The following is a 14,572-nucleotide window of genomic DNA, read 5'->3' on the forward strand; positions in this document are numbered from 1 at the left end:
AAGTTATCTGAAGCAGATTGCTCCCATAATGGCAGAGTTATAACAATTTTCCTCCAAAGTGTGTTTAAATTTAAAATTCCCGCCGGGAAGCCCGAGAGAGAACGGGTGTACTTGCCTGTTGTGCAAAACTATGCAGGGGGAGAGGGGGGTATATATATAGAATGAAATAACTTACTTCAGACTTTGCTTCCTCTTCAGTAATTTCCTTTGGCTTCATCCTAGTAGGCTTCCAAGCATTTTCAGTCTCATGTAATTTTACGTCTTCTTTTAGAGACAAACTAACATGAATTACACCCTTCGTGGGCTTAGGTTTCCCCTGTTGACTATTTCTCTTGGGAGGAAGCTGGAACAAATTAAACATTCATTGTTAAGTTAAAATTGAAGCAGCTAACAAATTTAAACAAAATAGTTTTCACATAGCAAAGCTAGGTAGACATTATATCACGTACAGTTCATCATTCCGCAATGTTTTACGATGCACACAATTGCAGACCACTATATTTCCGCTACATTCAAAACTAATCAAATGTTAAACTAGACAATATCAAGCATCACAATCATGACACGAGAAATTTAATGAAGCTGAATACATGGGTCAAACTATGAATTTACTGTGCAAGGCTACTTTCTCTCTACGTAGAGGCATGCATATTTAGTATTTGATGGAAAAATGAGATTTGAAATAGCACATTGCAATGTTCATAATTCATGTTTTTTTTTAAGGTGTAAGGTGTGCATTTTCCTACCATATTTTGAGAAAAAATGAAATTAAAGAGTCTATATACTGACAGCACTTTATCAAGCCTGAATTGTCCTGACAGGCAAGTCACTGAAAATTCATTAATTTTGCTGCAAATATTTGAGAAGCAAAAATGTATTATCAAATTTAGGATACATTCACCATTTTAACCCCTTAAGTGTTCCATTTGCATAAATGGAAAATGTAGTTTTTTTCGTCAAATTCAGTATATGCACTCCACATTTTGCTGCTGTAGTGCGGAAGGCGTATATATATGCTTTATGTTCGTTTCAACTATATTAGATTTAATATGGTGTATATAGTCACACAGACGTTTTGCGAGATAGTTCTAACTGTAGTAGAAACAAAAAATAGTAGCAAGAGAGGAAAAAGATGAAAAAGAAAGGGAAAATTAATTTCTTTTTCCTCCCTTGCTACTATCTTTTGTTTCTACTACAGCTAGAACTATCTCACCAAAAATGTGTGTGACTATATACACCACATTAAATCGAATATAGTTGAAATGAACATAAAGTATGTATACATACACCTTCCGCAATACAGCAGCAATATGCGGAAGGCGTGGATATATGCTATCCACACTTAAGGGGTTAACATCGAAATGATATTTTATGTACTGTTTCTGACCCCGAAATGTGACCAGTTTTTGTACCAAAATCTTGATCTTTTATTCATCAGGTGGTTCTATTCATCAGCAATAGAAATAATAGTACTCACTCGTCCTTGTGTAGGTTTCACATAATTTGGAGCGAAGTCTATATTACCCATACTTCTATTCATATTCAGTGACCTACTGTCGAGTGTTCTTGACTGAAAGGGAAAAGAAAAAAAAAATATTAAGAACGTTCTACCATGAATACATGTGAATATTAACTCTGAAGAGAACCATATCCAACAACAGACTCTACCTTAGAATGACCAGGAAAATAATCAAAATATATTAATGATCCTACCCCAATTTCTCACCTGCAATATATTTAAAAATAAAAACTTTCAACACAAATCAAGAAACCACTGACATGGGTTGTGCCATACATGAACTGGTACTGCCAGCTTGCGACGAACAGATGAGTTACATGGATCTCAATAGACTACACGATTTAGATACACACTTAACTAATGGTATTCTACTAGACCCCATGGTGCCAAAGCCCTCAGCTTTTTCATTGGGTGATGCATCTGAAGAGTCCCATAGCAGTCTTTTCTGGTTTCCGAAACTAGAGCCTATCTCACTAATCTGCCAGAATTAGTTAACTACATACAGATTTCGATTCAGTGTGGCACCTCAACTTCACATTTCTTGCTCTATTGGGACCATGAAGTATGAATGTATAATGAGGGAAAATGTAAAAGAGGGGTTCCCTGCTACAAACTACTCCAATTGAAATTACAGTGGAACCAAAATTGTTTCGAAGATTGAAACATTGCATAAAAAGCTTTGCATCACCTATTGCTTTTGAACTTATAACACAAAAAATGTGTAATCTAATTAGTAGACATTTACAGATCTACGATAGTAAACACAGAAAAGCAACTGCACATCAAGAATTATATTTAAAAAAATCAGTAACCAAGGACTGGTGCAAAAATTTACATATTTACTGATACTGGTAAAACGTTCTACAGATCAGTTAAAAAGTTGCAAATGTTCCTTCAAAAACATTCATTCTTAATTGAGTGTCTGCTTAGAACTTCCTAGGAAGAAGGGTGCAAGATATACAGTGTGTCCATGCTAGAGGCATACAAAAATAACTTCTCACAATGTGAAAACTAATCCTTGTATTCTCTCTTAGTGAAGCTCAGTCGATGGACCATCAATTTCAGATTTCAGTAGTCCACTTGTACCATCAATTGTGCTGCTGAATCACACATGCACAGAAACTACCTGGCCACAGATATTTCCAGATTTGAAAACCATTAAGACTTTTTTGCATGGGGCTTCATTAAAGATGTTGAGTACAAGAGGAAAGTTCACAATTTGGGTGATTTGAAACTGTGTATCATTGAAGAGGCTGTGATAATAGTGCCTCGGATGCTAGTCTACACTTGGCACAAACTTTAGTATCGTTTGGATATATGTAGAGCTACAAATTTTGCCCTCAGTGTACATAAAACTTTGAGTAACTTTGTACGAAACCAGGAAAGAAAGTTAATAATGTTTACAGATGCTAAAATGTGTGCGTGTATTTATGTATGTATACCTCTAGCCCGAACACCCTGTATATGCAATGCTTCATCTAATCTGAACCATCACTTTATATAACTTACAGTATCTTATAATTATCAAACATTACTGGTAACAAAAAGAGAGATATTTACCTTGTTGTGTTCCCTAAGCACAACATCAAGATCTGGAAGATTATCAGGCTTCTTCTTTGACTGTGGGTCATTTTGCAGCTCCAACAGGAAGTCTCTTTCGTATTTCCTTTTGCCATCTGGATTCACAGGGCTCCACTGGTCTAGAAATAAAAAAATCATCAAGTCTTGCAATATCATGCAAAGTAGAGGGACCAAAATCAAGCAAAGATTTAAATCACACACAAACTAGCAATTCCAACATATGAGAGGCTAAGAGTTCAAGACAGTTTCAAGAAAAAGGCACAATTACATAACTTAGAACTATGTTTAACCAGTGGTGCCTCTACGAGCAAGACTTTGAAACTAACTTACTTCTAGCAGTGAAATGTTGATACTTCACAGTACTAAGTTATACATGTAACTCAATTTCCATGGAAAGTGGAGATATGCCATTTGTACTCTGAACCCTTCATATATTTTCATGAAAAAAAGTAAAGAAAAAAAAAATCCAAAAAGCTGAAAAATTAAAAGCCTTTGCAGTTTTCACTGCACAGTCAATTGCTGTCTAAGTTCAACTTGCATTATTTTCAATAGCTTATGCTTACCTTCCTTATAATTAAACCTCAACTTCACTTCAGGTTTGGAAGGAATATTTTCTATCACAGGAGTGTCTTCTCTTTCAGTAGAAGGTCTATTTGCTGCCGACACCTTGGCGTTCTCCTCATTCTTGGCTGCTACAAACTGCTCCTCACTCTTGTCTGGAACCTCATCCTGTAAAAAATTAATTTCGCAGAGGTTTCAATATTGTGCAAGAAGACTATACTCAAAATTATTTACCAAGTATGTTAACTTTCAACTAACTATAACCAAAGCAAGAGTTGAACATGTTCCAATATTAACCTAACCTGCTTCAGATTCCACAACCAGTACTTGCTAGGGTTGAGCTGATACCGATACCCTAACCAATGCTTGAAAACTAATAATTAAGTTGATAAAGATATATTGTAATGTTAGTGTGTAATTACATGCATTAATTTCCCCAAGGTTTTTGCTTTCAAATAATAAATTGCACAGAATTTTATCACAAAATTCAGTTTTGTAATACAAAACTGGCGCAAAATTAAAAGAAACTGATTTTGAATAATTTCCAGAATAATAGACTCCTCAAAATTGTCGTGAGGCATTTTTGTGGACTCCATGAAAGATCAAATTGCTGGAAAAGTATTGGCAGGTATCGGCAAATAAATTCCAACCGATACATGGCATTCGCTCAGCCCTAGTACTACAAGTATCAAATCATTCCTGATGTTAGGAAATGAAAGCACGTTTTGTTGTTATTTGCAGTTTATCAATGGTGGTCAATGTACACACATTGCCAGAAAAGTTCAAACAATTCAACATTAAAAAATACTGAAACAAAACAAGCTATTTGAAGTCCAATTTTTTGCACGGACTGGCTAATCAGGTTACAATATGATCCTAACTACTATGTGACTCCGGTAGGTACTAAACCCAACACTTCTTGGGTACAAGGCAACGACATGCCATTGGCAGGAGCATGCATATTTCATTTTTGATGAAAACACATTGTAACCTTAATTTTTCAGGATTTCGAAAGGTGTAAGGTGCATTTTGTTACAGTTTTGCGAAATGTGAAATAAAACTCTTAAACACAAAATTTAGGATTTATTTACAGATGCGACATTATCTGAGGTCTGAATTATACTACGAGTTACGCAAATCATGGAAAATTAATTAATCCTGCCACAAATATTTGAGAAGCAAAAATGGACTTCTTTGCTGAGAAACAAACTTAATACTCTGATAACTACATAAATGTGCTATTAAAAGTCAAATATTAATTTTGTGTAATAAGCATACTTTCTACATCAAATACAGGTTTATATTCACTATTTTAACACCGAAATGCCATTCAGAACACAGATCTTGATCCAAAAATATGAGATTTTTTTAAAACCAAAATCTTGATCTTTTATTTGAAACAGAAAATGCAAATGAACAGTTTGTCCTGTCTTTTCATAGCAAGCTCCATGGGATGTTCTGTTACAGGTACAGCTTACATTTGAAAAATGAATTTGAAGTTAGTATCAATACACACGAAGAGAACGTACTGTATTGCAATTCATGTCTTGGATTCCTTTCACATATTACTTTGGATGTTGTATCCAGAGTCCATTATTTGAACACAAGGAAATTCTGGCTATTTTACGATTCTTGGATTTAATAAAATTGAGATGGTACAATACTGCACATGCATTAAAACCATCCACTTTACAATGAAATCTTTGTAAATGAATCATCAGAACACACATTTTACTAATGGAAACCAATGAACATTCAGAACTATGAGATTGTTCACGTATGTGTGTTCCCAAACACAACAAAATCTTCTGACATTTTCTCAAAATTACCTGCAGAAACTATAATAATATACAGTAAAAATGCCACCTTGTATCCTAAGACAAATTTTCTGAACAAAAGTCTCAAAATTTCAAGATTCAGACTTGGCCATGTCCCCACAAAGCAGCTCTGGGGCTCACCCAACATCAAATCAATGAGTACCTGGTGAGTAAAGGTGTCTGGAGCATGGGGCTGACTGATCACATCACCTCCAAAAAAATTGGCAGGTCAAGAATGTGTCTGGCCCTACACCCCAAAACCCCTAAATGTGGTCAATCCCTCCTGGTTTCTCACCACAGTCTGGTTGATTAGTGTATTTTGATGCACTGGGACAAATGATGCCACCACCTTGGAACAGTTCCAGAAAATCTGGGATGCACAACAACCCTATGCAGACAGGACAAAAAGACCTAACATGGAATCTGAACCACTGAAATGAGTCCCACGATTACACGCTCCAATGTTACATCTACAAAAGAAAAAAAGGCCACATAAACAGTGAAGATTTGAGGCAAAGCCTTACCTTTATTCCGTCCACTTGACTGGATTCACCAACACCCAATGAAGTTTCTCCTTCCACGACGGGTGGAGCAACAGGAACAGGGGCTGGAATGCTTGGCAAAGCATTGGTTGCCGACGTGGAGGATGGAGGCACAGCAGAAACAGAACCGGAGTCTGATGCCTGGAAAGGTGCAGAGGGGATAGGTGTCACCTCAGTCTGAGTTTCCACAAAAGCATCCATGTCTGTTCCCTCTTTCTCGGCACCTTTCCTATTAAGATTAACGTCTCGCATCTTCTGGCCACGCTTTGGCTTTTGTCGCTGAGAGGTCTTGCCTAGAAAGGTAAAAATATTTATTATAAATAAATTATTGTATCTATCAGCACACATGCTGGCTCATTGGTCAACTATAGATGTCTCAATGAAATTTCCTGGTTCAAATCCCCACAGTTCCGATTAGCTACCAATATAAAATTGCACAGGGAACAAATGGTTCATTAACCTACTCAAACGTGTGTGTAATAGCATTTTCACATGTAAAAGAAAAATTATCTTTACAAACTCAGATTACACAACCAGGATACATGAATTATACATTTATATTCATAAAAATAGCAACAGAATTTTATATTTTTGCATTAAATTACGAGCTAGTTATAGATGCATCATATTGGTAAATAAGGGACAAACTGATATCCTTGCATCGGCTGATAAGAGATTTATCTGCCTAGTATTTTGCTAGCATGAAGTTGCAGCTGAAGTAGCTACTGCACTATAAAGTAGCCTACATGGACACACTTTCTTAGTGCATTGTTCCAATTGCAAAAGTTTAAATGGAACACTGCTATATAGTGAAAGTAATTGAATTACGTATGGAATACCATTGCAAACAGGAAGTTTGTGTGTAGAAAAGGTGTGTACAATGATACTGATAAACACAATCTGAATGAGCATAAACCTTTCCAAAAATTTGGATTACTATCCAACAACATTTGAGATACAAGTTGAATTCCTACAGTCCCATGAACAAATCATACGAATGCAAGGACAAAGAATGTGCACAGCATTTTTCATCTTGTGAAGAGTTAAGAACATTGATGTTTGATCTCCACAAGAGTTATTCAGTGAGCTGCAATTAAAAGGTATAAATGAAGAGAAACGGAACAGTAATTTATTGATTGGGGGGGGGGGGGGCACACGGGAAGGAAAGAAGGCAAATATTAGGGTAATTGATATATGTTGTCTAATGATTGAACAATTTTTAAATGTTCTTAATTATAGAACGAATAATATATAAAAATATATCACTCCAGACCAAACATCTCCCTCAACAACTGCAATAACAGTCAAATACCAATACTGTAGTATATTTCTATATGCTATGCTAGAGTTCAAACATGATTCCTTTCCCTAGAGAATTTAATACAGATTGTCCCAAAAGTCATGCAATTGAAACTAAAAAAATCGTGCTGTACATGAATGTTCAGTATGCTGAAAAAGTTACTAAGGTATGTGTGTGGAGATAAAGAAAAGAAAAAAGTAAAAACTTTCAGTGTGTATCGATGGCTCTGTGTGGGTATTTCTTGAATAAAAAATGGTAATTGTGTATACATTTTATACATTACAGGCAATTTGTGGAGTTATTATGGCATATTCAAAAAAAAAGTTGTTTTTTTATAATTAAGAGGTGTACTGGCAACCTTGGACATGCCAGAGTTTTTTTTGTAAGATAAGTTTCAATTCTTTTTCTTTTATCCAGGCATATATGGAATAACAGACTCTATCACTTTTGTACAGAAGTCGCATACGTTCAAGGTTTTGGTTGCATGACTTTTTGGACACCCTGCATAATACTCATAAGTTTGACAAACTTAGGTGTGAAGCACTCCAAGGTGTACCCTAGAAGTCAGAACATGAATGGTGTGGAAGATTGGGAAAATTGAAGTTTTTCATTTGCAGTCTTGAAATGCAGTCCAGTCCTTCTCCAAATAATGCACCATGCTTCAAGGAATTTTATTGTAGCACAATAGATGCACTAAAATTCCTAAAAGTTTGATTCCCTAACTCGAAAAACTCAAGTGTTGTGCCCAGGATTTTAGTAAGGGAAGGAGGGTGTGTATATATACTTTATTTAAAGTAGTAAGTCCTCATTTTGCAATCTTTTCCTGCCTTTTGTTTTTCTATAATAATTACTGGGTCAAAGGGGGGCCATGAGCCCCACCAACAGGGGCACGCCACTGTCTCCACAGCTTTGAAAATGACAAACAGGGCCAGAAGGTGGAAATAAAATCTACACCGCAAGATACACAAAACACGACTGCACTAATAAGACAAGTCTCTGTCCAATATTAGTACCAGTGGCAGCGATTAGGTCCCAAACCCCGGGGGGGGGGGGGGGGGGGAAGACAGTACATTTCACTTCCTAGATAAGATTAGCATAGTGCAGGGGCAAAAGTGGTGAAAACTGGGGAGGCAACTGCCCCCTTGCCCCCCCCCCCTAATCACCGCCACCGATTAGCACCATGTAATTTTCTGACTAGTTTAATTTATTTCAGTTTTCTACCACTTCTACTTAATCAGGAGAACAGAATGCAATTAGAGGAGATAATACAAACAAGTTGCAAGTTTATATCTGTGCACAACCGACACACAGGATCATCCTACACCTACATCGTCCTGTCAGAACAGACTCGCAGGCTAGTTTTACTGACTTCATACCCACTATCAAGAACCTTTTATTAACAGGAGTTAATTGCAAATATTTTTGCTCCCACATTAATGACAGGTCCTATTAATCTAATTATGACTATCAGTCACTTTCATCTGGGTGTGGGACAGAGTTCGGGAATCCAAGTTATTTACCAAGCATGATGCATGTGAATTCTTCCAATGTTCAGAAATTGAAATTGTGAGGTGAAAAAAGTGGAAATTAGAATATTTTGTGAATGGCACCCTAATATTAAATGAATTCCTACACTGCTCACATAAAAATATTTCGCTTTTTCTTTATTTTGGGGACGAACTGTCCGACTAGGCAAGAGTTTGCCACCCTCCGCCCACTGCTGGTATTGCCAAATAAAAAAAATATTCCCACTTAAGGTATTTTGGGAGTATTTGGTAATTAAAAGTCGTGAAATAAGTAACATACTTTTAATAGACAGTTTAATCTCGAACCAGGTTATATTTAATCCAGTCTGCCGATCGAGTAAACAAAATCGAGACAAAACCTGATTTCTCTCGGGCTTAGGTCAACACGCACAAATAAATCCAACACGGTCATCCCATTCCAAATGCACACTCCATTTCACGTGAATTTTAACTTCTTTCCCCTTTTGCAACAAATATACATGGATCAGTACGTATATCCTCGAACAAACATCAATAAGGAAAACACTAATTGTTTACAGTCGCTACAAAAACATGTTTACAAGCTAGCCATTTCATACCCGGCACTAAAAGGACCCATTTTATAGAGGAAAATATATTTTAAAGAAAATCATGTTATAGCGAGACATATGCTCTATTGCTCTTGGCTGGAGGTATGGTTTCCAGCAGGCAGAACATATCAATGCAGACCAAAATAGAACTCGTCTCAGGCAGGTCTAAATATAGGTCGGTAGAAGGAACGTTGTACTCGCCGACGTACTTCGCATATACGACCTGCATCGCACACACCTATACATTACATTAGCATTATATCCAGCTGTAAACGTCTTTAATTACTAATGTCGAGATTAGCGTGTGTTTATGTATTAATGTGTTAAAATTAAAGTTTCATTAAAAACCTTAACTCAAGTGGGGAGAAAAAGGTTAACAACCCGTTTTGATTTTCACAACACTGGTACAAGCGTCAAGGCACACCAATAATGGCAAATCATGCCTTACGAAAAAGAAGTTTTTCTTTTAACCTTGCCTACCCACGAGGGCAACAGAGAACATTTCACCATAGTGCAATGCTGTCCGCATTCTTTTCGAGCAAATATGGCCACTAACCTCTGTCCCTGGACGCACGTCGTCTGTTCCTACCGCCATTGCTACCCGCTGATTCCATTCCGATCCCGAATCACAATTTTTTGAACATTTTCCCACTGCTTTTATGTAGCGTACGTTCATTCACACACGATCATCCACTTCACGCTACCCGGGGGCACGTTTAACAAGTCTCGCCACCAGAGGCGCCACTGGCAGGCAACTTCTTCGCCCCTCCCCCGAGGCCCCACCGACTGTTCACACTGGCGCTGCTGCATAGGATTCCGTTCCCCTAACCTAAGCAAGCATGTAGTCTGCTACCTCCAGGGTCAGGAACCCTCGAACAAGGAGTTCTAATGGGCACCTGCACAAGACGTCACGGCAATCCACCCACACACGTAGGGATAATGGCTACGGTGCATAAAGTTTTCACTAATACACAAGCGACAATATCGGACTAATTTTTATGCTCCATTTGCAACAAACTGTGCAAATGGAGACATCCTACAGAAAAAAATAATAGTCCGGCAAGTATTTGCAACCAAACTTCGAAAACCTTATTATTTCTCGTGTATCTAAAGACACCAAACCAATATTATGAATGCAAGCTGCATTGTGGACTTATTTAGAGTTTATGAACGCATGTCGTAATTTACAAATGTTTCCCACGCCCTAATTTAGTTATTTTTTTGTCTCTTGACTAATCGCGAAGATGAGGATGATGAAATAGGTGAATGGACACTCATAAAGAACATCTATTCTATGCTCTAGTCGAGATTCGAACCCAGGAGCCCATAGCGTCGTATCGCTCGGAGGTCGGCGCTAATATCTTTCGAAATGGTCCAATTTACGTTTTTGGACAGCGTCGCGAGCAACGGAACAGTTAGTTCATACGAACTCTGCAGCCTAACCATTACCAGTGCGTAGTTAGAGATCAGTTAGTTCATTGAACTCTCCAGTCTAACTATTGCCTATTTTGGGGCGAGTAGAAAGGGTTTGTATAAGTCCTTGCCTTGACTCATCTCACCCAACAGGTCGGTAGGTGACGAGGCTTACCCCGAGTTGATACCTTCGTGGAGATGAGGCATGCTCGAAAAATTGCCCGCCCACTTCCCTAAATACAAACTTACACCCCAAGATTCAATATGGAAAATCCCTGCCCAAGACATCTAAACCTTCTCACAAAAGCCTATTTATGGTCATTTCATTTACATTTACCATTACCCTCTCCCCCAACCCAGTGGCGTACCCAGGATTTTCGAAAGGAGTGGGTTAGGTATACATTTTTTAGCAGTCAGCCCTCATTTTACCATCTTTTCTCGCATTTGATATTCTTTTTTTTAGGAACTCCCCCACCAAATACCCTTTGGGCACGCCACTGCCCCCACGCATTAAAAATTCTAAAAACTCGGCCTTAGTTGCCAATGACAAAAATTAGAAAGACAACCCTTCAAGCAAGATCTAAATTCCTTTACATTATTCCAACTCTTCTTGTCTGCATGCTAACAGAAAAAAAAATTCAATTTCTATCGCCAACAAATCCGCACCCCTTTGGGCACCTCTCGTATGAGCAGGTATTGCATTATTTTAAGATCAAGTAATGAAAAGATGTGTTAGCACCTTACATTAAATCCAAAACTACATCAGCAAGACAAATTTATCACTTTCACTATTTCACGCCTCAATAATGTTTAAGGATTCAGTACATGCCTATTTCAACAGAGCGGATTTTTAAAAATTCCTTCCACTTAAAACTTTCTTTTTTCTTGATGTTGGAGGATCGAACACACTGCAACTTTCATTTCGAAAGGCAGCTGTGCAGAAATCTTGAAGAAATACAGTGCATGTATGAAGCAGTGATGTGCCGTAGACTATACGTTTCCGTCTACATGCTTTGTCTACACGTAATCTACGCGTAGATTACATTGGGTTGTAGTTTACATAGACTACGTAAACAATCTAAAGTGCATTAAAATTAATTTTCAAGGGTTTCATGAAAGGAAAGTGACATTTTCAACTATATTGGTTCCTAACGAAATGAAAAGAACCCTATTTACAACAAAATTTCTCGTCTCTTCTATTATCAACTATGGAAGATAAATAGTATGCAAAAAAAAAAAAAAAACAGATGGCAGTTGTGAGGTCTTTTTACCATAAAACACTAGAATATTTCCTATATTAGGTTTCTTCCTAGGTGAAAAATTGTTCGAATTTGGAAGAAAGAGTATGAAAAGTTATCCTTACACATCAGCAACTGATACGCAGTATAATTTTCTTTTAATTCCACGGCGCCCTTTGCTAAGTTATCACCTTTCGCCATGTTGTTTACATAAATTACATAATTTACGTGTATAAAATAGTCTACGTGTAGAATGTAGACTATCGTTGTTTACGCGTAGACACACATCACTGGTATGAAGTCATGTCACTATATGGAGATGCTACATTGAATTCGTGTGACCTCATACTTTTGAGCTCTGCTACTATGACAAATATATTGATGAGCAAGGTGACACTATAACTAACGCAGACAAAAGGAAATCTTTATCACAAGTTAGGTTTGTATTAATTTTTCTTGTACTGGATGGAGAATAATCATGATAGGTACACTCATGCTCAGACAAATTGGCACATTCTTCTTTCCCTGCGACCTGGTCTAGTTTCATTCCATCTGATAATCAGGTAACAATAGTGTACAATCACAAACAGAACGTACATGTTTAAAAAAAACATGGGCTCTTTATCTCGCCATATGTGACATTTGTACTTCGTTCTCTAGTTCAAAGATAAATCTACATGAGAAGGCTGTTTGGTGCACCACTTTCAAGGTGAACGGTGAGGAGAAACATTTGTCTGTTTTATCACCCGCCCCCTTCCCCCCCAAAAGTTAATTGCATTCCTAAATATGCTTCTCTATTGATCAGCCTCGTCTTATTGTCTTTCTTAGCTACACAATAACTTGAATAACAGTTTCTTTCACACAAGCCGCACTTCAAAAATGATTAGATCGGTGGCTGAAACGAGCGAAAGGTGTCTCGATCGGAAATCTAGCCGACAGTTTTACCCAATATCTATGATCTGGAGAGAAAGTGCAATTTCTGGGACTGTAAAGCCCGAAACCTAACCATCGGTTTTCCATTTTATTTTTTACGTCGTCGCAACGACGAGAATGAATGACGTCTTAATTCCTGATGTTCAGCTTCATAATTCAAACTAATGACACCATTAAATGCGCCCGACTTTCAGCTAAATAAATTTCCTTCAACGCCAATAAAAAAAATGTGTTAAGAAATTAACGAATATTGAACGAATACTTAAAGACGAAATAACAAGAAAAACGAAAAGATCTTAATAGTTCCAAAACTCAGGACTTCGATGCAGGGTAAAAGACTATTGGAATCTTTCTCAAATCACGCCGTGAACAAATGGTACGGACAGAGCAAAATTCACACTAAACCAGCGCGAAAAAGGATATTTACTTGTTATCCACTTGAAGATATACATTTGAAATATTCAGCAAACTGAATGACAAGCCTCAAAGGCATTATTAAAGACAAGATCGGAAAGGCATCAGAGAGAAATAAATCTAAGACCTACCATGACATGTCAGATGGAGACTAGAGTTCACATACTGATAACCCTACCTACCCCAGACTTCAAGTCTGAAGGTCAGGTCTGGAAGGAATTATGTACATGCGTCAATTTTCGATCATTACCAAAGATTACCGTCGCTGCATAAAAGTGATAAATTTAAAAAACGCCGGAGCCTGAAAGATCAATGTTGCCACGTTGAAGAATACTTTCTTTTTTCCTACATGTTCTAATTGCTGCGTAGAGACAGATTTTTCGGATATCACCAAATATTTAGACGATATTCACTTCACAAATTAATGCGCTCCACACAAACTTCGAATTTTCAACTTCCACCACTTGCCACCTGCTTTCTCCTTTCTCTACTTACACTTACCCACAGGCTGGTAGCATATGCACTTTTTTTTCTTTAAAAGGAGAAAAACTATTCACTCTTACGAAGTCATTACATCATGCAATCGGCAGCTGACCCCAATCTTAAGACTCTCCACGAGACAACATATGTTAGCACCAAGACCGATCAATTTCTTCGGAGATATCTTGAACTTAATAGCACAGTTGTAAATATTTCAGATGCTTTCTTTACAAAATAATGAAAGCCACGAAATTACACAAACGAACGGTAAATCAGCTGGCAAAAAAAGAAAGGTTAGAACTTACGTTTCTGAGAATTCAACCTGAACAGCATACATACATGGTTAGATGAAGAAACGGGCATCCACAAGGTCAGAAGTGCGTTTGCCTACCGGGCCATTGTAGTTACGGGGCCTGAACCACATTCCAAGGCCCGACAATTAAGACACCGCGCTCACGCCTTCCATGAATTCTACAAGCACTGAGAAATTTAGAATGCCATAAGGTACGAAAAATATTACATTTTGTAATAAAATATAATGTAAAAATGACCCAGCAAGTTGCCAGGATTAACGATACCGCCACGTGCGGCTTTCAAGGTTCGACTACTTCGTTTCTCCTCGACTTGCCACTTCGTTGGCGATCGTGTCTCGTCGACTTCCTTCGGCCCGACTTCGTGC

The 14,572-nt window shown here is 37.6% G+C and overlaps 1 protein-coding gene across 9 annotated transcripts in view; it reads right to left on the reverse strand.

Moving 5' to 3' along the window:
* LOC145996132 (eukaryotic translation initiation factor 4 gamma 3-like) overlaps positions 1 to 14,572 on the reverse strand; it is a 198,690-nt gene that overhangs the window by 38,089 nt on the left and 146,029 nt on the right. For all 9 annotated transcript variants that reach the window (XM_083132444.1, XM_083132440.1, XM_083132437.1 and 6 more), the window contains 5 exons: positions 6,003 to 6,313; positions 3,664 to 3,829; positions 3,080 to 3,219; positions 1,478 to 1,570; positions 176 to 343 (listed from right to left, as the gene is read on the reverse strand). In XM_083132444.1, coding sequence (XP_082988570.1) covers positions 176 to 343; positions 1,478 to 1,570; positions 3,080 to 3,219; positions 3,664 to 3,829; positions 6,003 to 6,313 — 878 coding nt within the window. The remainder of the gene's footprint in view (positions 1 to 175; positions 344 to 1,477; positions 1,571 to 3,079; positions 3,220 to 3,663; positions 3,830 to 6,002; positions 6,314 to 14,572) is intronic.

The sequence above is a fragment of the Lepisma saccharinum genome, chromosome 12 (assembly GCF_977018435.1).
Source record: "Lepisma saccharinum chromosome 12, izLepSacc3.1, whole genome shotgun sequence".
Lineage (NCBI taxonomy): Eukaryota > Metazoa > Arthropoda > Insecta > Zygentoma > Lepismatidae > Lepisma > Lepisma saccharinum.